General features: G+C 39.5%; 1 protein-coding gene across 2 annotated transcripts; it reads right to left on the bottom strand.

Moving 5' to 3' along the window:
• Positions 1-27304, bottom strand: ZMAT3 (zinc finger matrin-type 3). 2 transcript variants are annotated; one of them, XM_068987519.1, is made up of 5 exons: positions 27035-27304; positions 6467-6586; positions 2957-3123; positions 2735-2835; positions 1-212 (listed from the first exon to the last, which is right to left on the bottom strand). In XM_068987519.1, exons 1-5 carry the CDS (start codon positions 27302-27304, stop codon positions 1-3), a joined length of 870 nt encoding a protein of 289 aa, XP_068843620.1. The 2 variants fall into 2 exon arrangements, with proteins under 2 accessions (XP_068843620.1, XP_068843625.1); XM_068987524.1 differs by having other exon boundaries at positions 1-209.
• Between the last annotated feature and the right edge of the window lie 367 nt (positions 27305-27671).

Below are 27671 nucleotides of genomic sequence, written 5' to 3'. Positions count from 1 at the left end.
CTATACGTAGCCCAGGTTCTCCATCTCATTCCTGTAGCGCTGTTCAGACACCTTGCTTTTATGCTGCTTGCTCTCTAAATGCTGCCGGAATTCCACCTCTTCGCCAGCCCCGACGTTACACATGGAGCAATAAAACTGGCCGCTTGGAGTAACACACATGGCCAGGTCACGGGGGATTCTCTGCCGAGAGCGGGGACCGAAGTAAGGACCTGCTGAAACAGAGAAAGAGCAACATATTCCCTTCAAGATACCCACTAAGCGAATGTCGGTCTGACCAATCATCACTGTCATCTGTAATTCTAACCTCCAAGCATAAAATTCACAGATTCCTAGTTTGAAAAAAATGGGAAGTTAATGGTTTTTTTTAAATTACAATTTTATACAGGTTCAGTCTAAAAAGCTAAAATGACTCCTCCAACTATTGCCAGAAATGTTACTGTAGAGCCAAACCCAAACTCTAAATGGCAATGTCTCTAAAAAGTGAATATAATTTTAGAAACACTTTCATTTCTAAGCATTATGTCAAAAGTTATATCATTATGCTAATATTTTCATCCAAAAATTCCACTTCTAAGAATTTCACTAAGAAAATGTTGATAATTTTGGCATAGAGATTTATCAATGAGGACATTTATTTAACTAGAGTTTATAAAAGTTTTTTGGGGAGGGTAAGGATAAAGGAAAGATCCAAACATACAACTCAAAAAAATCATAGCAATGAATGTAATGAAAGACTGAACAGTCACTAAAAACAATGCTATAGAAAATTCTGTAATTACAATATTTGATTATAATATGCCATTACACTGAATAAGAATATCACAAAATATGATCACATTTCCATTTTACAGAAGTAATACACACAAAAATGTTGGTGGAATTATTGATAATTTTCTTTTCTTTTTTTATATAACTGACTTAAGTTGGACCATTAGCTCAATACTTTTCTGCTTTCCTACTATAATAATAAACATTTAAGGCTGAGAGTTGGACTGTGAAGGAAGCTGAGAGTTGAAGAATTGGTGCTTTTGCACTGTGGTGTTGGAGAAGACTCTTGAGAGTCCCTTGGACTGCAAGGAGATCCAACCAGTCCATCCTAAAGATCAGCCCTGGGTGTTCTTTGGAAGGAATGATGCTAAAGCTGAAACTCCAGGACTTTGGCCACCTCATGCGAAGAGTTGACTCATTGGAAAAGACTCTGATGCTGGGAGGGATTGGGGGCAGGAGGAAAAGGGGACAGAGGATGAGATGCTGGATGTCATCACCGACTCGATGGATTTAAGTTTGAGTGAACTCCGGGAGTTGGTGATGGACAGGGAGGCCTGGAGTGCTGAGATTCATGGGGTCACAAAGAGTCTACTGAATTGAACTGAAGGCTTTTCTCAAAATGTTACTTTGACTACATGCTACAGATTTTGATACATTTGTATTACAATTTGATTCTAAGAATGTTCAATCACCAGTATGATTTTTTCTTTGGCGAGAGAGTTACTTCAGTTCAATTCAGTTCAGTCGCTCAGTCATGTCCGACTCTTTGCGACCCCATGAATCGCAGTACTAGAAATGTTTAAAAACTTCCAAACACATAAAAATTCTGCATTTTTAATATTATTGACATCTTATTTACTTGTACTCTGATCCAAGAACATAAATCTAAATGGCCTTCTGTCCTAAAGGTTTTCATTGTTTTTTTTTTAAATCTATGTATGCTAAGACAGCCAGCTTAGCTTCCTTCATTTCAACTGAATATTTTCTATCTAATCTTACAATTTTCTTTTCACTGGGACTTTAAGTTTACATTTATTGCAACAATGATAAATGTTTCAGACTTTCATGAGACTTATTACATTGTGTTCTATATGTCCCTTTTTTCTATGCTTCTTTTGCCTTTCCAATCAGTTTGTTGCTGTTTGTTTTACTGTTCACATGGGTGACCTCTGCTCATACGTGTGTGCACTGGAGGCTGGGATAGGGAAAGGATGAAGGACTACTCTCCCTACTGAAAATGATCAGAAAATGCAGAAAATATTCCTATCAACTAGTAATTCTGAACTAAAAGTATGTATCAATCACCGAGGAAGCATTTGCAACACACATACATGTCTGAGTCCCACTCTAAATTTACTGATTGAAAATCTCTAAGTCATGGTTCAACCATGTGTATTTTATAAAAATTCCCCAGATAATCTGAGTCACTCCCCTGGTTAAACACCACTGCTATCGTTTTTATTTTCCCTAATAACTGAGGATTTAATGTGGTGCAGCTTGAAACCAAATATTTCATTTTTATACTACATTTAAATGTCTCAGCTGGCAAATACCATAAGTAACATAAAGGCACTAAGATAAGACACTTTAAAACATAGACTCGGTTATGTGCAATTCTTGCAAATCAAATATACTTCAACTTTTTTAAAAGTTGCATTTTGGGTCTTAGAACCCAAGGATGTATCTATCACCTTTCCATTTAACTCATTTCTTATTCTTGGTCCTTTGAAATAAAGTCATATTCTTGATGTAAAAAAAATTAAATAAAATCAAAATAAATAATATTAAATAGGAAATAAATAAATAAGACCTGAAATAAACACCAACTTGAAAAGCCACTAGACCAATTTCACAAAATGAAACCTAATCCCAAATTCTCAGGGCTATCTATTACCATTAAAGGAAATAAAAATAATGGACACCATTTGCAAAACATAGCCAAGGCATGTGAAAAGCCACAGAATACCTGAATTATTCTGTACTGCATACATATTTCTCCTATTAGGCATCATCTTATATTCATTCCCTTCTTTCCGGGTCCGCCGTTGACCGACCTCTGAGGAGTCTCTGGAGAAGAGACATTTTAAAAGAGTGAGACTTCTAAACAAGGCTCCCTTTCAACTGTTTTTCTCTGGAGACAGTGAGTCTCACATAACACTCTGGCCTAAGAGAAAACGGCAATACCTACGAGAATGAGTTACTCTGAGCTTCCGCCAGCCGCAGCCTCTTGGCATGATTCTTGCCTTGATAGTGAGCCTGGGCCACAGCCGGAGAGCTGAAGGAGGCGTCGCAGAGCTTACAGTAATCGTTTTCGGTGGCCAGGATCACTCTGCCTCCTGGCTTAAAGGAGCCCACCTGGCAGCAAAGACACAACAAACAAGGCTTTAAAGTGTGGACTCTGTTCTCTTCTTCTCAAAGTTCCTTCCTTCTAAGAGCTGAAAAATAACCCGTTATGGCATGACCATGAGCACAGCTTTATAAGGACAGGAAATGGTTCGTTTCAGAAAGAAAGAGGAAAAAAAGGCTGAGAGACACTTAATTGTAGTTTTGCATTACAATCACCTGTGTATTGAGCTGATGAATACCTCATTGCCATTTTCACTAAAGAAATTTCAGAAAAGAAGTTTAAAAACCCAGCAAGGAAGATTGAGGGCAGCACAGGTAAGGTCTAAACTCACATTACCAGAGAGAAAAAGTCTTCCCAGAATCCATTAACAAGCACATACTAAATGCCTACTATATATAGGGCTTGCAACCTAATGCAAAAGTGACACACAGATATGTATTAAAAACTAAACCTCTAGCCTCAGAGTCTATAAATTAGCTACAGATATAGTATGTGTAGGAGCAGGAACTAGCAACTCACTCCAGTATTCTTGCCTGGAGAATTTTATGGACAGAGGAGCCTGGCGGGCCATGGGGTTGCAAATAGTCAGACACGACTGAGCAGCTAACACGTGTGTGTGTGTGTTGCCCAGTTGTGTGTTTGTGTGTATGTGTGTGCGCGTGTGTGTTGCTCAGTTGTGTCCAATTCTTTGGGATTCCATGAACTGTAGTTTGCCAGGCTCCTCTGTTGATGGAATTCTCCAGGGGATCTTCCTGACCCAGGGATCAAACCCTGGTCTCCTGCATTGCAGGCAAATTCTTTACCATCTGAGTCATCAGGGAAACCACAGATACAGTATAATTCGGGGGAAATAACCAGCAGGTGCAGACAACTGTATTCAGGTTGGGAAACAGTGTGTTAAGGGAAACCTAACACGGTCCCTGGAAAATAGTAAACACTCAATTAACTACTGCTTGATTAACAAAACACACCAAACTAGATTTTGGCTAAAGAATTAAATATAGAATAAAGAATCTGGAAAGTGTATCATATCAGGACCAGCTGAAGCAAACAGCATTGTTTCACCTGGAAGAGAAGATTTTCTGGGGACAGGATAACTGTGTTCAAAAATCATAAAGCTTTGTGCTATGAAAGAAGCCCACGGTTGTTTGCCCAGGAGGGTGGAACCAGCTGAAAACAGTCTCTAACAGGAAGGAGCCATCCAATTCTAGAGCAGCCTTCAAGAACTGGCACTGGGAAAACTCCTCAGCCTGAAGATCTCTCTGTGTATTCTGCTGTCCTCTGATTCTGTTTTTAACATATCTCATTTACCCCACAAATTCAGGAGGATAGAAGAACAGTGGATACTGCTATCCACATCATAAGGACTGACAATCAGAAAAGTAAAATTATACCATGGTGTTTAGGAGTAGAGGTGCAAGGTCAAGAAAAATCATTGCCCCACTTTACAAAATTTGTAACACCACAGACAAGTTATTTGGCTTGCTGCTGCTGCTGCTGCTGCTAAGTCGCTTCAGTCATGTCCGACTCTGTGCGACCCCATAGACAGCAGCCCATCAGGCTCCCCCATCCCTGGGATTCTCCAGAACACTGGAGTGGGTTGGCATTTCCCTCTCCAATGCAGGAAAGTGAAAAGGGAAAGTGAAGTCGCTCAGTCGTATCCGACTCAGCGACCCCATGGACCGCAGCCTACCAGGCTCCTCCATCCATGGGATTTTCCAGGCAAGAGTACTGGAGTGGGGTGCCATTGCCTTCTCCAAGTCATTTGGCTTACCTGGGCTTATAGTAAACTTCCAAGTGAGACTGATGCTGCTGGCCCATGGATTACACTTTGAGAAAAAAGTCAATACCTCTGAGTTGTTGCAAGCATTAAATGAAGTTAGGACCCAGGCCAAGAAAGAGGCAAGGAAGGAGCCATGGGCACCCAATATAAAGAAGCATCAAACTTAGCAATCAGGATGAAAAAATACTTAGTGGAATATTTTCACAAATCAAAAAAACTGCCACACAGCCGAAAAAATCAATGAGAAACAAAATATCAAAATTTTAAATAAAGACAGGATCAGCAACAGTGTCATGCCAAACCATATTGCAGCCTAAGGCAAAAGGAAAATCAGTAACACTTATCCTATCTTAGTGTTTTTGCCATTTTGTTCACCACTGACTTTTTCACATTAAATTGTGCATTTTAAAAATATCACATTATTTATCTTGATCACTGAGTATTTTAGCTCCCTCTTAAATTCTGTGCCTAAGTAAAGTACATCCCTCATCTCACCCTCGTCCCAGGGCTGAATGAAGTAATGTCTGAAAAGTGCTTAGCAGAGTACCTGGCATAGTAAGAGATCAATGTGATTATTAGTTATTATTATTTATGACCTAAGGGGCTTCCCTGATGGCTCAGTGGTAAAGAACCTGCCTGCCAATCCAGGAGATATGGGTTCAATCCCTGGGTTGGGAAGATCCCCTGGAGAAGGAAATGGCAACCCACTCCAGTACTACTCTTGCCTGGAAAATGCCATAGACAGAGGGGCCTGGCGGGCTATAATCCATGTGGTCTCAAAGAGTCAGACACAACTGAGAGACTGATCACTGAGCACACACATTTATGACCTATTAAAAAAATAATACTTCAAAGACAGATTAGAATCCACACTGCAGCAAGTACTAACGTGCAGGAATATCTTGCCCCAGACACCTATGGAACTTGGCTCTCAAGTGTGGGCCATGACACCGAAGTCCAGGAAGAGTGTATACAGGCTCTCTGTACAGAAGTAAGAAAGGGGCAGCTTCAAGAAACTGATCCTGCGGGAAGGCAACATATAAAGTCAATGGGGGAACTTTTCTGGTGGTCCAGTGGTTAATAGGAAGCACAGGCTTGATCCCTGGTTGGGAAGCTAAGACCCCATATGCCTCATAGCCAAAAAAATTCATAAAACAGAAGCAATATTGCAACAAGTTCAATAAAGACTTTAAAAAATGGTCCACATCAAAAAAAATAAAGTCAGTAGGATTGATCACAATCGAGATAAATGTTTAAAAATCTTTCTTTTCATTCAGGGCTTTATGTAGACATTCAGGACCATTTAACCCAGAATTTTCAACTATGCATACAGAAAGCCTCATGAAATAATTTTGTTTCATCATTTCATGAACCATAACAAAATCCAATGAGAAGTCTTCGGAGTCATGAATTTTTGCATTAAATCCAGTTATCAATGAGCTAAAAGCACCAAGAAGGGCGTTTTAGGGGTGCTGACTCAGCTGTACCTTGATGGACACACAGATGACAAACATCATCCATGACCACCTGTGCACAGGACAGCTCCTACCCTGACACGCCAGTCTTACCTGTGGAGGGACTGAAACAGCTGGAGCAGCCACAGGTTCCACTGCATTGCTCATTCTGGCAGGAGGAGGACAGCTATTTGCTGCATAGTAATTTCGAAGTTTCTTACCATGATTTTTACCCTAGAAGTAAAATGAAATGAGTAATTACTGTGAGGAAGATGTATCAGACTGATTTAACATATTTAATAAAAAAGAAATAAATACATGTTATTCTTTCAGAGACATGCAACAGTGGGGTAAATAGTAGGCAGACTTGATTATTACATCTTAAAGTAGCAGACTACTCTTGGACTCTGAGAGAACGATCAAATTCATCTGGGAGAGATAAGCGAACAAAGTCAAAAGACATTAATTTCCTATATATTTCTGGAAAACAACCATTTTCTAGTGATCTGTGTCCTCTCCCAACTTGTTGCCATCATATGCCACTGCCTAAATATGAATTTTATGACAGTAATGAAATGGATAATCCAATTACTTTTACAAAAATAGCACTTACAGAGTATCTTTTTACTTACAAAGAACTCTCCTGGGCATTAGCTCATGTGCCACCCATAAAAATCCTGAAAGAGGAATTCGTTAATGTTACCCATATATGACAGCTGAGACACTGCAATCCAGGCAGCATAGAGAACTTGCTTCCGACACCTTCACGAGGCCTAGCAGTGGGGTCGCAGCTTGAGGCAAGCCTTCTAAATCCAAAGCAAGGCCCTTTTTCATACAGCATGATGGCTTCAGGATACACTGTGAACCTCTATTAAAATGGATTTGCCTCTCTCATCATGTTTCCTTTATCATTCTCAAGTTTATGGCTGAGCTGATAAAAACTGGTGGGAAGGGGAGTCCAAAAGCCTCCTAAATGAGGGTTAAACTGTATATTCTTCTTTAAACTACATGGTAAAAACCAAACATGTAGGCAAATATTTATATACCATCTACCATATATGTTAAACCCTAGAAATAAAACGGACTAGCTAGCATATGGTCTAGAGGAGGAGACAAATATGTAAGTAGTTAAAGGAAATGAGTGAAATTCCACCTTACGGCCCCTGAAATGCCATAAAGGTGCTCTTACCATTATCACAGTGACTTCCAGGGAGTCAAATCTAGTGATCACATCTGTGCCTTTATTATACTGTAACTCTAAGAAGCACGATACTATTGACACTCCTTCCTTCTGTCATGTTCTATGACTCCCTCTTACCTCCCAGCCTCTCATTCTCTAAAAGCTGCAGTGTCCAATGCACTACCCTCAGCCCTCCATACACAAACCCTAGGTTATTTTACTCAGTCTCATAGCTTTAAAATACAATCAGTAAGTTGCTGATTCCTGAAATTACCTATCACTATCCCTGTTATGGACTGATTGCTTATGTCCCTCCAAAATTCCTATTTTGAAATCACATCCCAATGGGATGGTAGCTGGAGATGGGACCTTTGCGAGTTAATGAGGTCATAAGGGTAGAGTCTAATTACTGCCTTTAAAAGAAGATATCAAAGAGCTCCCTTGTCTGCTTTCCACCACATAAGGATTTAGGAGAAATTGGCTGTCTGCAGTCTGGAAGAGCACCTCAGAACCCACCCATCCCTGATCTCAGACTTCCAGCCTCTGCAACTGTGAGAAAGAGATGTTTGTTGTTTGAGCGTAAGACAGACTAAGACAATAGAGCCATATAGCCAACTGCCTCCTTGCTGTCCACACATTGCAGCCTGAAGAGGCGCGCATGCGTGCATGCGTGTGTGCATGCGTCCGTGCGTGCGTGTGTGTGCTGTGCTGACCTGTGTCCGACTCTGTGACCCCATGGACTGTAGCCCACCAGGCTCTTCTGTCCATGGGATTTTCCAAGCAATAATACTGGAATGGGTTGCCATTTCCTCCTCCAGGGGATCTTCCTGACCCATGGATTGAATGCACATCTCTTGTATTTCCTGCACTGCCAGGCAGATTCTTTACCACTGTGCCACATGGAAAAGCCCTTTAAGAGACATATCCAACTTAAAACATCTAAATCATGAATTTTAATTCCCTCCGCACCACAGAATGATCTCATCACTGCCACCACCACCATTCATCCACATGTCAGTAAATGACATTACTCTCCACCTAGTTACTCAAGAAAAGCCAAGGAGTCCTTTCCTTGATTCCACCCCTCCTCAAAGCCAACACATTCAACCCATCAGCAAGTCCTGTCAGCCTACCTCTAAAATATATTCTAAGTCATTCCACTTCTTTCCATGGACACTGAAATACCACAGTATTCCAAGCTACCAACTCTTCTCACTTGTGGTAGGCAACAACTCCTAACGGTCTCTGGGGTTCCTCTCATCCTTCTAGTATTCTCCTCATATCAGCCAAACTGATAAGTCACTGTCTCACTTAAAATTTTCCAGTGGCCTCCTACTACCCTTAAGCTATAATCAGTGAATCTTTCCTGCAAGCCCTTTTTGATCTGGCCCTGTCTGCTTCTCAGATTTTATTTCACACAGCGCCCCGGCCCCCTCCTCATTATGTTCCTGCCTGACAACCAAACACATGCACCTAAAACATGCCAAACACATCGACTCTAAGGCCACTGCACTTGCTATTCTTTCTGCTTAAAATGTTCTTTCCAGTCTCAAGGCTGGCTCCTCCTTACCTTTCGAGTCTCAATTCAAACAACATCAAACAGCATCTTACTCAATCTGAGGTGTCACCCCTATTGACGAACACTTCCCCCACCCAACACACACACACTGAATCACATTTCCACACTGTCTGGTTTTATTTCATCATAGCACCACTTATAAATAACTGAAATAATGTTTGTTTGCTCATTTTTTTCTCTTTCCTACCCTCTGGAATGTAGACTCCTTGAAAATAAGGCCCTTGTCCATCTTGTGCACTGCTCTAGCCCCAATTTCTAGAACAATTTCTAACACATAGCAGGCAATCACTACATATTTGTTGGCTGAACAAATCACTATTAGAGTGGAAATAAGGAACAAACTGCTAAGAGAACAAAGAGAAGGGAAGGCTTACTTCTGCCTGAGAGTACCAAGGAAAGCTTCCCTGAAAGGGGGACATTAGGAGTTATCTTCTAAAATGAGCAAGTTTACTAGACAGGTAAGACCTACCTCTTGAGAAACCTGTATGCAGGTCAGGAAGCAACAGTTAGAACTGGACATGGAACAAAAGACTGGTTCCAAATAGGAAAAGGAGTACGTCAAGGCTGTATATTGTCACCCTGCTTATTTAACTTATATGCAGAGTACATCATGAGAAACACTGGGCTGGAGGAAGCACAAGCTGGAATCAAGAGTGCCAGGAGAAATATCAATAACCTCAGATATGCAGATGACACCACCCTTATGGCAGAAAGTGAAGAGGAACTAAAAAGCCTCTTGATGAAAGTGAAAGAGGAGAGTGAAACGGTTGGCTTAAAGCTCAACATTCAGAAAACGAAGATCATGGCATCTGGTCCCATCACTTCATGGCAAATAGATGGGGAAACAGTGGAAACAGTGTCAGACTTTATTTTTGGGGGCTCCAAAATCACTGCAGATGGTGATTGCAGCCATGAAATTAAAAGACACTCACTCCTTGGAAGGAAAGTTATGACCAACCTAGATAGCATATTCAAAAGCAGAGACATTACTTGGTCAACAAAGGTCCATCTAGTCAAGGCTATGGTTTTTCCAATGATCATGTATGGATGTGAGAGTTGGACTGTGAAGAAAGCTGAGCGCTGAAGAACTGCTTTTGAATTGTGGTGTTGGAGAAGACTCTTGAGAGTCCCTTGGACTGCAAGGAGATCCAACTAGTCCATCCTAAAGGAGATCAGTCCTGGGTGTTCATTGGAAGGACTGATGCTGAAGCTGAAACTCCAATACTTTGGCCACCTCATGGGAACAGTTGACTCATTGGAAAAGACCCTGATGCTGGGAGGGACTGGGGGCAGTAGGAAAAGGGGATGACAGAGGATGAGATGCTGGATGGCATCACCGACTCAATGGACATGAGGTTGAGTAAATTCTGGGAGTTGGTGATGGACAGGGAGGCCTGGCATGCTGCAATTTACGGGGTTACAAAGAGTCAGACATGACTGAGCGACTGAACTGAACTGAACTGAAGGAATGAGGGGAAAGAAACTGTTAACAGAGGAACAGTGTAAGGAAAGGGCCATCTGCTTGAGATGGTCTCCAGGATCCTTTGGAAAAGAAGTAGGAGCTGATATACATGGGGAGCTAATTGTGTATGGTTTTGTCAATGATATAGACCTTGGACTTTAGAGGCAGCAGGGGGCTCTGAAGGGCTTTAAGCATAGCAGTTACATGACTGAATTGCATTTAATAAAGATCATAAGAAATGGGAAGATAGAAAAAAGAGCCTAGGGAATGAGGGTCCAGAAAAAAGAGATTGAGAATGTCTGGATAATGAAGTAAAATGGAAACCAGACAACTGTGGCATTATGGAAGTCTATAACAAGGTGTTTCCAAAAAAGAGTCTAATTAGATACATTATAACCCAGGATATTTACTTTCAGGTATTCCAAACAAAAGCATATATATAAGGAGCTACCTATAAGAACAAAAGAATGGGAAAAACTAGAGATCTCTTCAACAAAACATACATATAAGGATCTACCTATGACAACAACAGAATGGGAAAGAGCAGAGATCTCTTCAAGAAAATTAGAGATACCAAGAGAACATTTCATGCAAAGATGGGCACAATAAAGGACAGAAATGGTATGGAGCTAACAAAAGCAGAAGATATTAAGAAGAAGTGGCAAGAATATGCAGAAGATCTATACTAAAAAAATATCTGAATGACCCAGATAACCACGATGGTGTGATCGCTCACCTAGAGCCAGGCATCCTGGAATGTGAAGTCAAGTGGGCCTTAGGAAGCATCACTATGAACAAAGCTAGTGGAGGTGATGGAATCTCAGTTGAGCTATTTCAAATCCTAAAAGATGATGCTGTGAAAATGCTGCACTCAATATGCCAGCAAATTTGGAAAACTCAGCAGTGACCACAAGACTGGAAAAGGTCAGTTTTCATTCCAGTCACAAAGAAAGGCAATGCCAAAGAATGCTCAAACTACCACACAGTTGCATTCATCTCACAAGCTAGTAAAGTAATGCTCAAAATTCTCCAAGCCAGGCTTCAACAGTATGTGAATCAAGAACTTCCAGATGTTCTAGCTGGATTTAGAAAAGGCAGAGGAACTAGGGATAAAATTGCCAACATCTGCTAGATCACAGAAAAACCAAGAGAATTTCAGAAAAACATCTACTTCTGCTTCATTGACTATACTAAAAGCCTTTGACTGTGTGGATCACAGACAAAGTGTGGAAAATTCTTCAAGAGGTGCGAATACCAGACCACCTTACCTGCCTCCTGGGAAATCTGTATGCAAGTCAAGAAGCAATAGTTAGAAATGGACATGGAACAACGGACTGGTTCCAAATTGAGAAAGGAGTACGTCGAGGCTGTATATGGCCACCTTGATTATTTAACTTATATGAGAAGTACATCATGCGAAATACCAGGCTGGATGAAGCACAAGCTGAAATCAAGACTGCAAGGAGAAATATCAATAACCTGTCACCAGTGGTACCATATGACACCAGTCATATGGCAGAAAGCAATGAGGAACTAAAGAGCCCCTTGATGAAAGTGAAAGAGGAGAGTGAAAAAGTTGGCTTAAAGCTCAACATTCAGAAAACAAAGGTCATGGCATCCAGCCCCATCACGTAATGGCAAATAGATGGGGAAACAATGGAAACTGTGACAGAATTTATTTTCTAGGGCTCCAAAATCACTGCAGATGGTGCCTGCAGCCATGAAATTAAAAGATGCTTGCTCCTTAGAAGAAAACCTATGACCAAGCTAGACAGCTTATTAAAAAGTAGACATTACTTTACTGACAAAGGTCCATCTAGTCAAAGCTATGGTTTTTCCAGTAGTTATGTATGGATGTGAAAGTTGGACCATAAAGAAAGCTCAGTGCTAAAGAATTGATGCTTTTGAACTGTGGTGTTGGAGAAGACTCTTGAGAGTCCATCGGACTGCAAGGAGATCAAACCAGTCAATCCTAAAGGAAATCAGTCCTGAATATTCATTGGAAGGGCTGATGCTGAAGCTGAAGCTCCAATACTTTGGCCACCTGATGGGAAGACTGACTCATTGGAAAAGACACTGATACTGCACAAGACGGATGGCAGGAGGAGAAAGAGGATGAGACAGAGGATGAAATGATTCAGTAGCATCACAGACTCGATGGACATGGGTTTGAGCAAGCTCCTGGAGTTGGTGATGAACAGGGAAGCCTGTCGTGCTGCAGTCCATGTGGTTGCCAAAAGTCAGAGAGGACTGTCTGACCAAACTGACTAACTGACCTATGAGAACTGTTCGCAGAAGGACTGTTTGTAACTACTGAAAAGTGGAAACAACTTAGGTGTCCAACTACAGGATAATGGATAAACTGTAGTCTGTTTATTCAATGTAACACTATACCATGATTAAAATACAAATACTAGGCCCTGTGTGACAACAAAAAAGATAACAAAATGCTGAATAAAAAGAACATATTGGAAAAGAAGATATGTAGGCATAATCACTTTAATATGAGCATTAAAATATGAAACCACTACATTTTATGTAAGAAGATATATATGTAGCAAAAATACAAAAATGTGGTGGGAGGGGAGGTGGGGGACAAAAATACCAATTTAGTATAGTGGCTACATCTGGGAGCATAAAAGCAGCTCAGTTCAGTTCAGTTCAGTCAGTCAGTCGTGTCCAACTCTGCAACCCCATGGACTGCAGCACACCAGGCTTCTCTCTCCATCACCAACTTCCAGAGCTTGCTCAAACTCATGTCCATCGAGCCAGTGATGCCATCCAACCAAGAGCCAGTAATGCCATCCAACCATCTCATCCTCTCTCATCCCCTTCTCCTCCTACCTTCAATCTTCTCCAGTATCAGGGTCTTTTCCAATCAGTCAGTTCTTCCCATCAGGTAGCCAAAGTACTGGAGCTTCCGCTTCAGCATCAGTCCTTCCAATGAATATTCAGGACTGATTTCCTTTAGGACTGACTGGTTTGATCTCCTTGCTATCCATTCAAGGGACTCTCAAGAGTCTTCTCCAGCACCACAGTTCAAAAGCATTAATTTGTTGGCACTCAGCTTTCTTTATGGTCCAATCTTCACATCCATACATGACTACTAGAAAAACCATATCTTTGAGTATTCAGACCTTTGTCGGCAAATTCATGTCTCCGCTTTTTAATATGCTGTCTAGGCTTGCCACAGCTTTTCTTCCAAGGAGCAAGTATCTTTTAATTTCATAGCTGCAGTTACCATCTGCAGTAATTTTGGAGCCCAAGAAAAGAAACTTTGTCACTGTTTCCATTGTTTCCCCATCTACTTGCCATGAAGTGATGGGACCAGATGCTACGATTTATGCTTTTTGAATGTTGAATTTTAAGCCAGCTTTTTCACTCTCTTCTTTCACTTTCATCAAGAGGCTCTTTAGTTCCTCTTCTCTTTCTGTCATTAGAGTGGTATCATTTGTATATCTGAAATTGTTGACATTTCTCCCTGCAATCTTGATTCCAGCTTGTGATTGATCCAGCCCAGCCTTTCGCATGATGTACTCCTCATACAAGTTAAATAAGCAGAGTAACAATATACAGCCCTGACGTACTCCTTTCTTAATTTGGAACCAGTCCATTGTTCCATGTCCAGTTATAACTGTTGCTTCTTGACCTGTATACAGATTTCCTAGGAGGCAGGTAAGGTGTCTGGTATCCCCATCTCTTGAAGAATTTTCCACAGCTTGTTGTGATCCACACAGTCAAAGGCTTTAGTATAGTCAATGAAGCAGAAGTAGATGTTTTTCTGAAATTCTCTTGGTTTTTCTGTGATCTAGAAGATGTTGGCAATTTGATCTCTGGTTCCTCTGCCTTTTCTAAATCCAGCTAGAACATCTGGAAGTTCTCTATTCACATACTGTTGAAGCCTAGCTTGGAGAATTTTGAGCATTACTTTGCTAGCATGTGAGATGAGTGCAACTGTCTGGTAGTTTGAACATTCTCTGGCATTGCCTTTCTTTGTGACTGGAATGAAAACTGACCTTTCAGATAGGAGCAGCTTAGTTGGGAAAGGCACAAGTCCAATTGAACTGAAGCTAGACGACTCTAGCTTTTCATTCTAGAAGCTACATGACAGATACACATTTCCATTATATTATTTCAAATATTTTTATGTCTGAGGGGCTTCAAAATGATTTTAAGACAGCAATAACAAAAAAAGGAGTGGTTCTGCCAGGTCAGGACAGAGAAGTAACACTGGATTTGAAAAGATACAGATATAACAAATATAAAGAATGACCTTGGTAAGAACCACTCCAGTAGAGTAGTGGGGTATAAAAGACCACATGAAGGGAAAGAATGGGAGAGGTGAAAATGGAGACAACCAATACAGGCGCTATACGGACAAGTTCTACTACGACATGGAGCAGAGAAAGAGTACAGAGTTAGAAGGGGAAATGAATCAGTAGGACAAAACTTTTAAGATGGCTTAGGCTTGTTTGCATGGCAACAGGAGGAAGTCAGTCAAACAAAAGAACAGATATGCAGGAACTACAGCACAGTTACAGAGCCATAGTCCATAAAAAGGCAGAAGAAAATGAGGTACACAGGATTACAGGAGGGATCAACCTTAGATAGTGTCAGGCATTTAATTCCAGACCAGTATCTACAGCAGTATCTGAGCAAATATTACATCTATACATTAATGATAACAATGGCAACTAACAATTTTGAGCACTCACGTGACAGGTAAAAGTGTTCTAAACACTTTATCAATATTATCTCATTTAACCATTATGAAATCTCTAACAAGTAGGTAAAATTATTGTCCCCATTTTGCACATTAGGAAACTAAGTTCAATGAGTTAATCATTTACCCAAGAATTTTCAGATAGCTCCATAGAGGCTGCCTAGATTTGCATTTCTCCATACATCCCCCACAAACAACACAGAACAATAAGAAAAACAAAACACAAAATCCATGCCCTCCATACAACTAGAAGCCACAGAATGCCCAGACTACAAAATAACAGTAAGCAAAAAAGAAAAGACATCAAATCCCAATGAGTAATCACTCATGCTCCTGCCACAAGCGAGAGCAGGCCAACAAAAACTGAAGGACACCGAGAAGAAGCTTGCAGCCAGATTATAAAGTTAAGATTGCTTTATAACCACCACCAGAGAAAGTAAATCCCCCAGCTTTATAAATATTAAAGCATGATCCAGCCACCGACTGCTGGACAGGGACTTAAATGTACACATGATCTGAACTGGCTATCTTCAAAGTGGCTTTTAGAAGAGAAAAAGGCAAAAAGGAAGGGAAAGGCACCCTTTGGCAACAAGCAGGTGAAGAGGAAGAGAAGCAAAATGGGAAAAGTTAGCATCCTCAGGACAAGAAAGAACAAAGCAAAATTCAGAAGTCAGGACTTTCCAGGTGGTCCAGTGGCCCAGAATCTGCCTACCATTGTAGGAGTCACAGGTTCAATCCTTGGTCCAGGAAGATTCCACATACCTCAGAGCAGCTAAGCCCATGTGCAACAACTACTGAGCCTGTACTCTGGAGCCCACAAGCCACAACTACCGAAGCCCACACATTCTAGGTCGTGCGTGCCACAGCTAGAGAGTAGCCCCTGCTCACCACTAGAGAAAGCCCTTGCACAGCAATAATGACCCAGTGCAGTCAAAAATGAATAAAAAAAAAAAAAAATCAGAGGACATACAAACACTCTCCTGACCACCATAAAAAAAAATTATTAAAGAACTGGACTTTGCTACAGTGATAGAAGAGGTTGCCACTGAATTATGAATCTCATAAACTACCCAAAACCCACATAATGAATACACAAAAAGAAATCAATTATACACAAAGTTACAAAAAAATACATCTCAGCAAATGAGTTACACCTCCAAAACAAACAAAAAGAAACAAAAGAAAACAATACTCCAAACAGAATTAAATATATATTCAAACAAAACTTTGAGGATATTTTTTAAAAAATCACCTTGAAACAGGAATTCAAAATGTACAAAGAAAAATTAGGCAAAATATAATGAGAAATGAAGTGAAGTGAAGTTGCTCAGTCATGTCCGACTCTTTGCGACCCCATGGACTGTAGCCTACCAGGCTCCTCCCTCCATGGGATTCTCCAGGCAAGAGTACTGGAGTGGGTTGCCATTTCCTTCTCCAGGGGATCTTCCCGACCCAGGGATCGAACCCGGGTCTCCAGCATTCCAGGCAGATGCTTTAACCTCTGAGCCACCGAAATGAAAAGGATAATTAAATTCTACAAAGTAAAAGGTACTTATATCCAAAATGAGGAGTAAACCCAACTGTCAAAGAATAGACTCAAATGAAAATGTAGTAAGAGGTATTGAAGAAAGATGGAAAAGCAGTCAAGAAAATAAAAATGATAAAAATTTAAAGGGTCAAGAGAGGAAGCAATAGAAGTGGAAGACAAGTAAAAAAAGAATGACTTATATAAAACTGGAGTCCCCAGAGAAGAAAAGCAAAAGCAAACAATCAAACAGAACTAACATTTGAAACTGTAATTGTTCAAAAGTGTCTAAAATTGTCCAAAAGTAAATGAAGATCTGAATCTACATATTGAAAAGGCATGCCAGGTATCTGGGAAAGTTAATCCAGAACAATCAAATCTGCAGTCGATCTTTTAAACTGTATGAGACTTCAAAGAAAAGAAAAAAAAGTCCTCTTAAACTCTCAAGGCAAAAAGATCAAATAACTTGCAAAGGCAAAGGAATTAGAATGGCGTCGACAATACACAAAGCAAGGCAATAATGGAACAGCCTTTTTTAAAAAATAAAGGTGTGAACCAAGGATTTTATGCCCAGCCAACTATTCCTGTATCAAATGTAAAGACTATAAAAATATTTCTAAATACACAAGACCTTAGGAATTCAGTACTTAAAAGTCACTCTTGAAAAATCTATTAACACTTCATTCACCCAAGAAATGACTGGGGAAACCAGCAAAAGGACTGATGTTAAGTATTTTCATGTGTTTAAATTATCAATGCTGGGAAAGATTGAAGGCAACGGCAGGAAGAGAAAAGGATGACAGAGGATGAGATGGTTGGATAGCATCACCAACTCAATGGACATGAGTTTGAGCAAGTTCTTTGAGTTGGTGATGAACAGGAAAGCCTGGCATGTTGCAGTCCATGGGGTCATAAAGAGTTGGACAAGACTAAGAGACTGAACTGAACTGTATCAAACACTAAAAAGGTGAAGATGACAGTGAAACATTAATGTTTAAATATACATTATGACACAATGCAATGTGAAAAGGAAAGTAGAATAAGCTCATTGATTCTGTAATAGGCAACAGCTGGGATACCATTAAAAACTGACAAATCAGGTAGTAAAACAGTAAATAACTGAACAGGATGGTAAAATCACATAAAATAGTGTAAATAAGAAAAAAATGAAAAAGGAGTACATGAGATGATATAGTGTGACACCTTTCTAAATATACCTTTTGCCCAGGTATAGAGAACAAACACATGGACACCAGGTGGGGAGCAGGGGTGTGGGATGAATTGAGAGATTAGGATTGAAATACATACACTATTGATACTAAGCATTAAAGAGATAACTAATGAGAACGTATTGTATAGCTCAGGAAACTCTGTTAGTGCTCTGTGGTGACCTGAAAGGGAAGGAAATCCAAAAAAGAGGAATATATGTATACATATAGCTGATTAACTTTGCTGTACAGTGGAAACTAACACAACATTGTAAAGCAACTATACTCCAATAAAAATGAATTAAAACTCTAAGTAAATATACCTTTTTGTATGATTCTGACTTTTAGAACTATATTAACATTCTACAGGCTTAGAAAAAGAATCAAAGTCAACAAGAATTGGGGAAGACCCAAAGTGAAATAAGTACAAACAAAAATAAGCCTAACTGTATGAAAAAATAACATGACCACACCAAAGGAGGAGAGAAAGGAAAAAACTATTCACATAGTCAGTCTGAAAGTATCTCTCCCATAATACTAACTAAGCACAAGAAGAAAAATAACTTTACAAAGGACAACACCAGCAGAGCAGCATCTTTGTAATCTAAGTAACTTTGTAAAATAGTATTTTGACTACACACTATAATGCTAGACACCAAAAGAACAAGACATAAATATTATCCTCTCATTAGTATGCTTATTTTCCAAAAGGACATAGATTATCAATCCCAGAATTACTTTATGTGTACTGTGAGTGTGTACATGTTTGTGTGTGTCAATGTGTGTACTGTGTATAATGATACATATATAACTAGCTCTGCCATAAGCAGATCTAGAAGCAATGACACTCGAGTACCAAAAGGCACACCCAACACTCAGATTTTGGTCTCTAAATACCATTCTCCAATTAAAATAAAAACAACTGGCTCCTTGAAGAAATGGTTGACATGGGGAAGGTACCAAAAAATCTTGGAATACTTTGTATTGTCAGAAAGTAAGGAACTACACAAAAAATAATGGGGACATGTCAAATGAACATAAGCACCAGCCTGAAGGGAAACACACTGGTCAAATGTGAGACAGTTAATACATCAAAATAAATTATAGTAAATGTTTATATCCCTGAATTAATATAAGAATCTACAATCCACAGTGATACTAATTATTTGGGAAAGTTCTTCACTAAAGTAAAATTCTAACTATAAATATAGAAAGAATGATTGAAGCAGAAAAATCACCATTTGGCAAACACCACGGTAATAATTACTGCAGGGAAAAATCATTAATAGATGCTATTATCACTATTATGTACATCGCTATGTAAAAATAGAATGAGAAATATTCACATAGTCTCAAGGTATCTCCCCACATGATACTTATTAAACATAAGAAGAAAAACAGTAATTTTACAAAGGAGAGCCCCAGCAGGCACCACCTTAATCAGTGATCAAAAGTTAACAGCAGCAGTGATGGAAATATTCACATCAAGTCCTTTCCAATACGAAAAAATGGGAAAAGCACAACATCAGTTCTGTGTTATTCCTGTCCAAAAAAAACCACATAACCTGAATTCAATCATGAGAAAGAAACAAACAAACCCAAATTGGATCTTTCTACAAAATAACTTCTCAAAAATTGCAAGATAGTAAAAAGCATAGAAAAATTTAACCCATTCACATTAAAGAACACATAACACCACATGCAAAAATTTATCTAGGATTGAATCCCTGAACCAGAGAAAGGACATTAGTAAACAACTGATGAAATGTAAAAGGTCTGTATAGCCAAAACTATGGTTTTTCCAGTAGTCATGTACGGATGTGAGAGGTGGACCATAAAGAAGGCTGAGCACTGGAAAACTGATGCTTTTGAATTATGGTGCTGGCAAAGACTCTTGATACTACCCTGGAATGCAAGGAGATCAAACCAGTCAATCCTAAAGGAAATCAACCCTGAATATTTATTGGAAGGACCAATGCTGAAGCTGAAGCTCTAATGCTCTGGCTCCCTGAAGCAAAGAGCCAATTCACTGGAAAAGACCCTGATGCTGGGAAAGATTGAAGGCAGGAGGAGAACAGGACAACAGAGGATGAGATGGTTGGATGGCATCACCAACTCAATGGACATGAGTTTGAGCAAACTCCAAGAGGTGGTGAAGGAGAGGGAAGCCTGAGGTGCTACAGTCCATGGGGTCCCAAAGGGTCAAACATGACTTAGCAACTGAACAACAACAAAACAGTCTGTAGAGCAGATAATATTGTTGTTATCAGTATTGAGTTCCTGATTTTGATAACTATACTATAGGTATATAAAATATTAATATTGTGGGAATCTGATGAGGTGCATGCAGAAATTTTTAAGCGATTTATACAATAAAAGTATTCACATTTAAAAGTTAATAAAATAAAGTAAAAGTTGCCCAAAGCCACAAGTAAATGCCAGAAATGAGAACAGTCTTGTCCCAGAGTCCATACCACCCTGCTTCACTGCACCTGAGGACAACTAAACACAATTAAGGACTTACTCAAGTACTAGGAGCTGTCCTAAATGTTTTATACCTACTAACTTGCAGGTATGATAAGTATCATCATTATCATCATCATCTTCATGAGGCACAGAGAAATTACGGTATATTTCCAATACCATACATCCAGTAAGGATTTCATACTAGAACTTGAACACTAGTCTGACCCCAGGATATGTTAGCTAATATCCTATAAGACAGATGCTAGAAAAGAAAATAATGAGAAATCAATATACCCCTAAAAATTAAAGCTATGATTATCAAAGTTAAAAAAATTCAACACAGCATTAGAATTCAAGAATACCTCTCAGAAATTCAATAAAAGGGAGAAATAAGAAATATGAAGAATCAATCCAGCTAATCCAAGATAGTGCTAATACAATTACCAGGGGAAAAAAGAGAAATATATAGAAGAATATTATCAAGGAAATCATATCAAAGAAAATTCCCCAGAGCTCAAGAGAAATGAGAGTATGCAAACTGAAAGGATCCACTAAGGCTGACAGGGACAAATGAATGAAGACCCAGACCGAGACACACCCATCATTGGGAAACTTCAGATACCAAGGATAAAAAAGAAAGCCTAAAAACTTCCAGAAAAAAAAGCCCAAAATTAAAGTGGGTCACCCACAAGAGAATAAGAATCTGAATGAGATTTCTCTTCAGCAACACTAGGAAGACAAAAACAAAATGAAACACATGGGTATACATGCATACACAATGCAGTATAGCTTTTAACCTTTTTAGGAAAATAATAGTCAACCTGGAACTGAACTGTCAAGTGTGAAGTTATAATACAGACATTTTTAGACACATAAAGGTATCTCAGAAAAATATTATTTCCCATTCATTACTACTTCACTTTAAAGAGAGAGAAATGTGCTATAATATACATTTATATTTATCCTTTCTTCCTTCAAGTAATGTGAAGATGTACTCCAACAAGACCAGATTAAAAAAAAGAACACAAGCATATTCAGAAAATGGCAACCTAAGCCATAGAGCAATGAAGAGAAATTCAAAACTAACAGCTGTGCAGCAAACTCAGAAGGCAACCAGTTGAGAATGGAGCACGAAGACAGACGGATCTGGGGGCAAAAAGGGGATTCCACACAATATATAGAGTGATCAAGAGTTTGGAGGGGAAAATGAGGATATGATAAAGATATATCATGTAAGAAAAAGAAGGGAGAAAATGAAAAACTACTGGAAACAAAAAAAGATACACAATGAAGTCATGATCCAAATGTAAAGTATCTGGTTCAAATTAGAACAAGAAACCAGTGGGTTTCATGAAGATAAGTGAAATGGATTATAAACAATAAAAAGAAAGATTAAGAAGCTAGTAGATTTTTTTACGGAGAAGGCAATGGCACCCCACTCCAGTACTCTTGCCTGGAAAATCCCATGGACAGAGGAGCCTGGTAGGCTGCAGTCCATGAGGTCGCTAAGAGTCAGACACGACTGAGAGACTTCACTTTCACTTTTCACTGTCATGCATTGGAGAAGGAAATGGCAACCCACTCCAGTGTTCTTGCCTGGAGAATCCCAGGGATGGGGGAGCCTGGTAGGAGGCCGTCTGTAGGGTCGCACAGAGTCGGACACGACTGAAGCGACTTAGCAGCAGCAGCAGCAGCAGCAGATTTTTTTAAGGCCTAAGAATCTCCTATTTTTTTTAAGAAAGTGTGAGAAACTCAAGGAAAAACAAAAAGCTATTTCAAAGTTATAATACACATCTGAAGGAAACTAAAAGGGAACGATTTTGAGGAACTGGTGACTTTCAAGAAAGAGCCATCCATTTGAACATCTCTTTAAGTGGTATGGAACCACGACATTGGAAACAGAAAGAAAGAAATAGCTTTGCACTGAACAACATTTCCCTACTAATAATACAAAAGCTAAATATCAATTTTTAACAATTCGAGTCAACTTGCAAGTATCAAGCATAGGAAAGTTAATCTGATTACAGAATAAACAAAAATGTTATAAAAACTTGATGTTGTCAAAATAAAACTAGAGCCAACCCAAGATGGGAGGCAGAAAGAAGAATAGAGAAGAAAAGGTAGGGCATACCTGTGGAAGTGAGAACAGGTGATTACTGCTTTTCATTATAAATCTTTTATTCTATAGGCATTATTTTGAGAAAAATGTCTTCAAATGTTTTAAGGGGTAAGCTGTTACCAGTGCCAATGCTACAAAGAGGCTACGTGAGAAGGAGCTAGATTTCACCTCTAATGTCACAGATAGCCTTGAAAAGGACCATTTCACTAGAATACAGGAATGGAAACCAGAGTATGGTGGGTCAGGAAATGAAAACTTACAAGTATATCCAGCAGAACTCTAAGGACAGAAGAAAAGAAAGACTGCTAACAGAGGAATTAAAAGTAAAGGGAAGGTTGTTGTTGCTATTTTTATTGACATGGGGGAAAAAAACCTGAGCATGTTTTTAATCTGATTGAGGTGAAGAGGGGATGATAGGTGATGAAATCCAGAGTACAGGGTGAGGAATCAGCCTTGTAGAGAAGAAAGGATATCTATTGTGAAATGCAAAGAAACCAGGTAGGGAGGGGGCTTCCCTGGTGGCTCAGCAGTCAAGAATCTGCCTGCCCTTTGTCACAGAGTCAGACATGACTGAGTGACTAAGCGTGCAAGAGGTAGGCACGATGAGACAGGGAAGCAGAAAGGTGGTGAGATCCAGCTAACAGGGTCACAGAGAGCTTCTGTCTACCAACAAAGTTTATTTTGACCACTCTCAGTACACTGCAAGTTCAACTGGAAAACAATCAAATGGGAAACTTGGCAGGGGGGAAACATAAAAATTAGCTGACATTAGAGACTATGCCATCCAAAGCTGGCATCATCCAAAGCTGGCATCATCCAAAGCTGGGTGATCAACGTAAAAATGTATGTGCCAAAATCAGTACTTTAAATTTGGGGATAACATCAGCTGTATCCTCTGAATTATGAATTAAGGTCACTATCTTCTGTATTTCAATTCTAGAACTACTTTTTTCCCCTGGGTTCTGTGTTTTTCAAATTAATCTACTTACTATGGTAGGTTGTTGTTTGGCTACTAAATATTACAAATAGAGATCTATGTTGTTGACAGATTTTTAAAATGTACCTTGAATAACCAGTTCTTTTTCAAACGAGTTACATGAATTAACAGGGAAAAATGGTTGACGTTATTTCAAAATGTAGAGGCCTTAGCAAAATTTATCCAGTGCTTTTTGCTTTTTAAATTTCTATTAATGACCTTCTATCCTAAAGTGATTCTTTCTCTGGGCAATTATGCTGCTGAAACAGTATTATGTTACTCCATGTCTGGCTTACCCTAAGTAACCTGAAGCCTACAGACAGATTTTAATAAAATGAATACATATTTTTCCTCCAAAGGTTTGACTTTAAATTATAACCACAAAAATATGTACCGTCATTAAAAATGAAACCATAGCAAAGGGTATTTTGAAGCAAGCTGACTAGGTTAAAAAGTCCTGGGAATAGAACTAAATCTGTGATGACCACTGGATATGCAAGGGTCATCACTAAGGCAGCCCCAGCTTAGGAACACGAGGATGGCAGGGGAAAATCTCAGTGAGCTTAAAGAGAAGTATTTTGAGCAGTTTCCATTGTGTGTCCTGGATTCCTGGAGCATGATATGGGCGGTCTCTACCGAAACACCACGCAAACCAGACTGAAGGCTGTTTACAATACCCTGCGCAACCTGAAACTATGAGATTTCAACAATGCCATCAACTGACTAAAACGTTCTGAGTAATGTAATCAGCTGTGATTTATGACCTCACATGAATGTGTTTCTAGCTTATAAATAGGCTACCACTGATCCCTTTTATCTCACACATAATCAAAATAATGAATCTGTGGTCTTGGTATCAGTCAGTATTAAAAAATTACAAAGCATGTTTTAGAGTTGAAATAAAACTTTATTTCCATCATCTCATCAGCCACCTTGCTGTATCAGTCTACAATCATTGCCATTCTGCCTATTTCTGGTCCTCAGTAAGCCTTACTCATTAGTCTTACCCTTGTCTCTAGAAGACTTCCTAAATCACAGCCTATTCGTGTACCCTTGGTATAGTCTTTGATGTATCTTTCAGGGTAACATTGCTTTTTTTCTATGTTGGTGCACCCACATATGTTGTGTTCACACTCTGAGTATTTATTATTCTGATCTACTCTTTGATCCACACTCTCGCATGCTGACATTTCTCTCAGGTTGAAATCCAGATGTCACTTCTGGATTAGCTTTCTTCTAAGCTATCCTAATGAAACCGCTCTGTACTTTTAAACATGAACTGCTTGCTTTGTTTCTTAGAGGAAGAAAACTTCTTCCCCTAAGAATTACCAGTAACACTGGTTTCATTCAAATCTTTGCTTCTGAGCTCTTAAGAACTGGCTTTTATTACACTCAAACTTTTAGTTTTCTATTAGGTTCCACTCTCTAGATACCAGTTTGCTTCTTCCCTACTCTACTTTTCCTCAGTTCTTGGCTGCTTAAATTGTTTCTAGAACAGGCTGTCCTTCTCCAACTTTTCCACTTAAAAATTCTGATTATCTAAAATTTAATCCCATTTTCTTATATTTTCTAATTCATATATGCACTGTATCACTGAGGAAGCTGAAATTAAGTATATTTTACTCATCAGCAAAAATATTCAGCACACACATACACACAAGTACAGAAGAAAAGAAAAAACCTAAATAAATTCTGGTTCTCTTTCTTATCTAGTTTAAGCATTATAATCCAATGACTGCTCAAATTGAACTCTATGAATAACCAGAAGCATCCATCACTGTCACAAAGAGATATTAGGAAGGAAAAAGGCAGGAGGTGTATGTACAATCCATGCACATATATTTAAATTACATATTGCCCAAGAGTTTTCCCTCATAAAAGTAAACAACTTTTCTGTAAGTGGTACTTACATGTGTATATGACACACAATTAACTTGCTCCCAAGTTAATGGTTTAAACAGCTAAAAATCAAAACTTTAGAAACCAGGCTTGATTTTCATGAGTCGTAGGCCATAAAACCAAACATTCCACAGAAACAAATGAAGACAAAAGCTATTGATAGCACTGTGTGTTGAATTTGACATGGATCATCCTAACAGACCACAACCGAAAAGTACAACAGGCAAAAGAAGAACCCATGTCAAACCATTGTCATGGGAAGTGACACACACAGGGAACGACAGTAGGGGATGGGGACAAAGAAAGAAACGTGAAAGAAATCCAGAAGAGGCTTTTACGAACCAATAATGATCAAAGAGTCGGACACGACAGAGCGACTAACACACTGGTCAATGACCAACAGCCACACTTGCCAAGATCTGGGTGATATAATTAACTCTTTGCGTTGGAGGGCAAAATAAAGCCAAACAACAGGAACTCCATAAAAGTAACATGTCTTCCCCTAAATCCTGAAGAAAGCAATTCACCGTTAAAATGTCTCTGATGTACAATCACAAAGTGACGCAATTAGCCACCTTGAAGATCAACCCTAAACAAAACAGCAAAGACTTATACCCAGAGTAAATGAAAACTTGAAGGAAGTTACAGAGAAACATCTTCCTAACAGTCAGCCTTCTACCATATTGTCCTATTATTTCAGATATTCATGCAGAGAATAAATAGTCAAATCAATGATGACCCAGAAAACATATTTTCATTCAATGGAATTTGGCCTCAATGGCTTCTTGGATCTCTTTTCTCAAAAAAAGAGGATATAATTTTACATACAGAAAACAATCAAGAAACATACCTGTGTTTTCCTGAGCAGTGACAGAGGTCAAAAGGAAAAGCTTAAGATTCACAGACAAAGAATATTCTGAACTGATACAAACTGCATTAGCTGGAAGAGAATATTTATAAAACTAATTCTTTCAGACAACTTTGACACTGAATTGAGTATGGTACACGGTACTTCAAACCCCTGATCTCCTTAGGACCACAGGTTCAAACATGCATAGGTGATTTTATTTGCCTAAAACAACAGATGGCTTCCCAGGTGGCACCAGTGGTAAAGAACCTGTCTGCCAATGCAGGAAATGTGAAAGATGTGGGTTCCATCCCTGGGTTAGGAAGATGCCCTGGAGAAAGGAATGGCTACTCACTCTGGTATTCCTGCCTGGAAATTCCCCTGGACAGAGGAGCCCGGAGGGCTACTGTCCACAGGGTCACAAAGAGTCAGACATGATTGAAGCAGCTGAGCACACACGCACACAAAACCCCAGATAAACTGATGCCACGCAGCTAAGTGTAGGAAGTTGAAAGAAATCTCATTCCAAGAAAAGTGATGTTTTCTTTTAAAGCAGCAACACTGTGCTTTTAGCCAAACAAATACTTAGCCATCTTATTATTCCAGGCACAAATGGTCATTTCAGAGACACCTGTGAATTGAGCAGAGCCCTGAAATGTTCTCCCACCAGATGCTTGATTTTTCTTTTCTTCCCTTACCTGATAATGAGCCTGGGCTTGCTGCGCTGAGTTCAAGGTGACATTGCAGAGCTTGCAGTACAGGGGCTTACATAGCTCCTCCAGGGCAGTGTCTTGTTCCCCTCCCTTAGGTGGCTCTTCTTCCCCAGCCAAAGGCAAGGAAGCCTCCTGCCCAAAAGGCTTCTGCGGTGGAAGCTGCAAGGCTCCTATAGACCTGGCGGCCACTGACATAGGAGGAGAGGATGAGGGCCGCTTAGGCGGAGGAAGCCCGGCGTGTTGCAAGAGGATCATTGGGTAGAAAAGCCTTGAGCATCATCCAAAGGATGAGGAGAAGTCGGGTCTTCAAATCTGAATCAACAGCAAATATTGAAAAAAAAAAAACTTAAAAATGTGTCATCAGCAATATGACATGTAAATGACGACATCATAGGTTCCTTCCTCTGCTTCTCCAAACCATCTTTGAGACTCCCTTTCTTTTCCCTCATCCGGCACATTTCCCCCATCTGTTAATCCACATTGACACAATGCTCTTCCACTGAGAAGAGCTTTATGGATTTGGCTTGATTTTGCCTGGCACAGCTCCAACTGCAGTCCCTCTGGCCCATGAACATTAATAGCATTGCATCCATTGCTAATTAAATCTAAAAGTCACATGACT

Source organism: Capricornis sumatraensis, chromosome 1 (genome assembly GCF_032405125.1).
Source record: "Capricornis sumatraensis isolate serow.1 chromosome 1, serow.2, whole genome shotgun sequence".
Taxonomy (NCBI): domain Eukaryota; kingdom Metazoa; phylum Chordata; class Mammalia; order Artiodactyla; family Bovidae; genus Capricornis; species Capricornis sumatraensis.
Note: the sequence above shows the minus strand (reverse complement) of the source record. Positions and strands in the feature narration are given on the sequence as shown.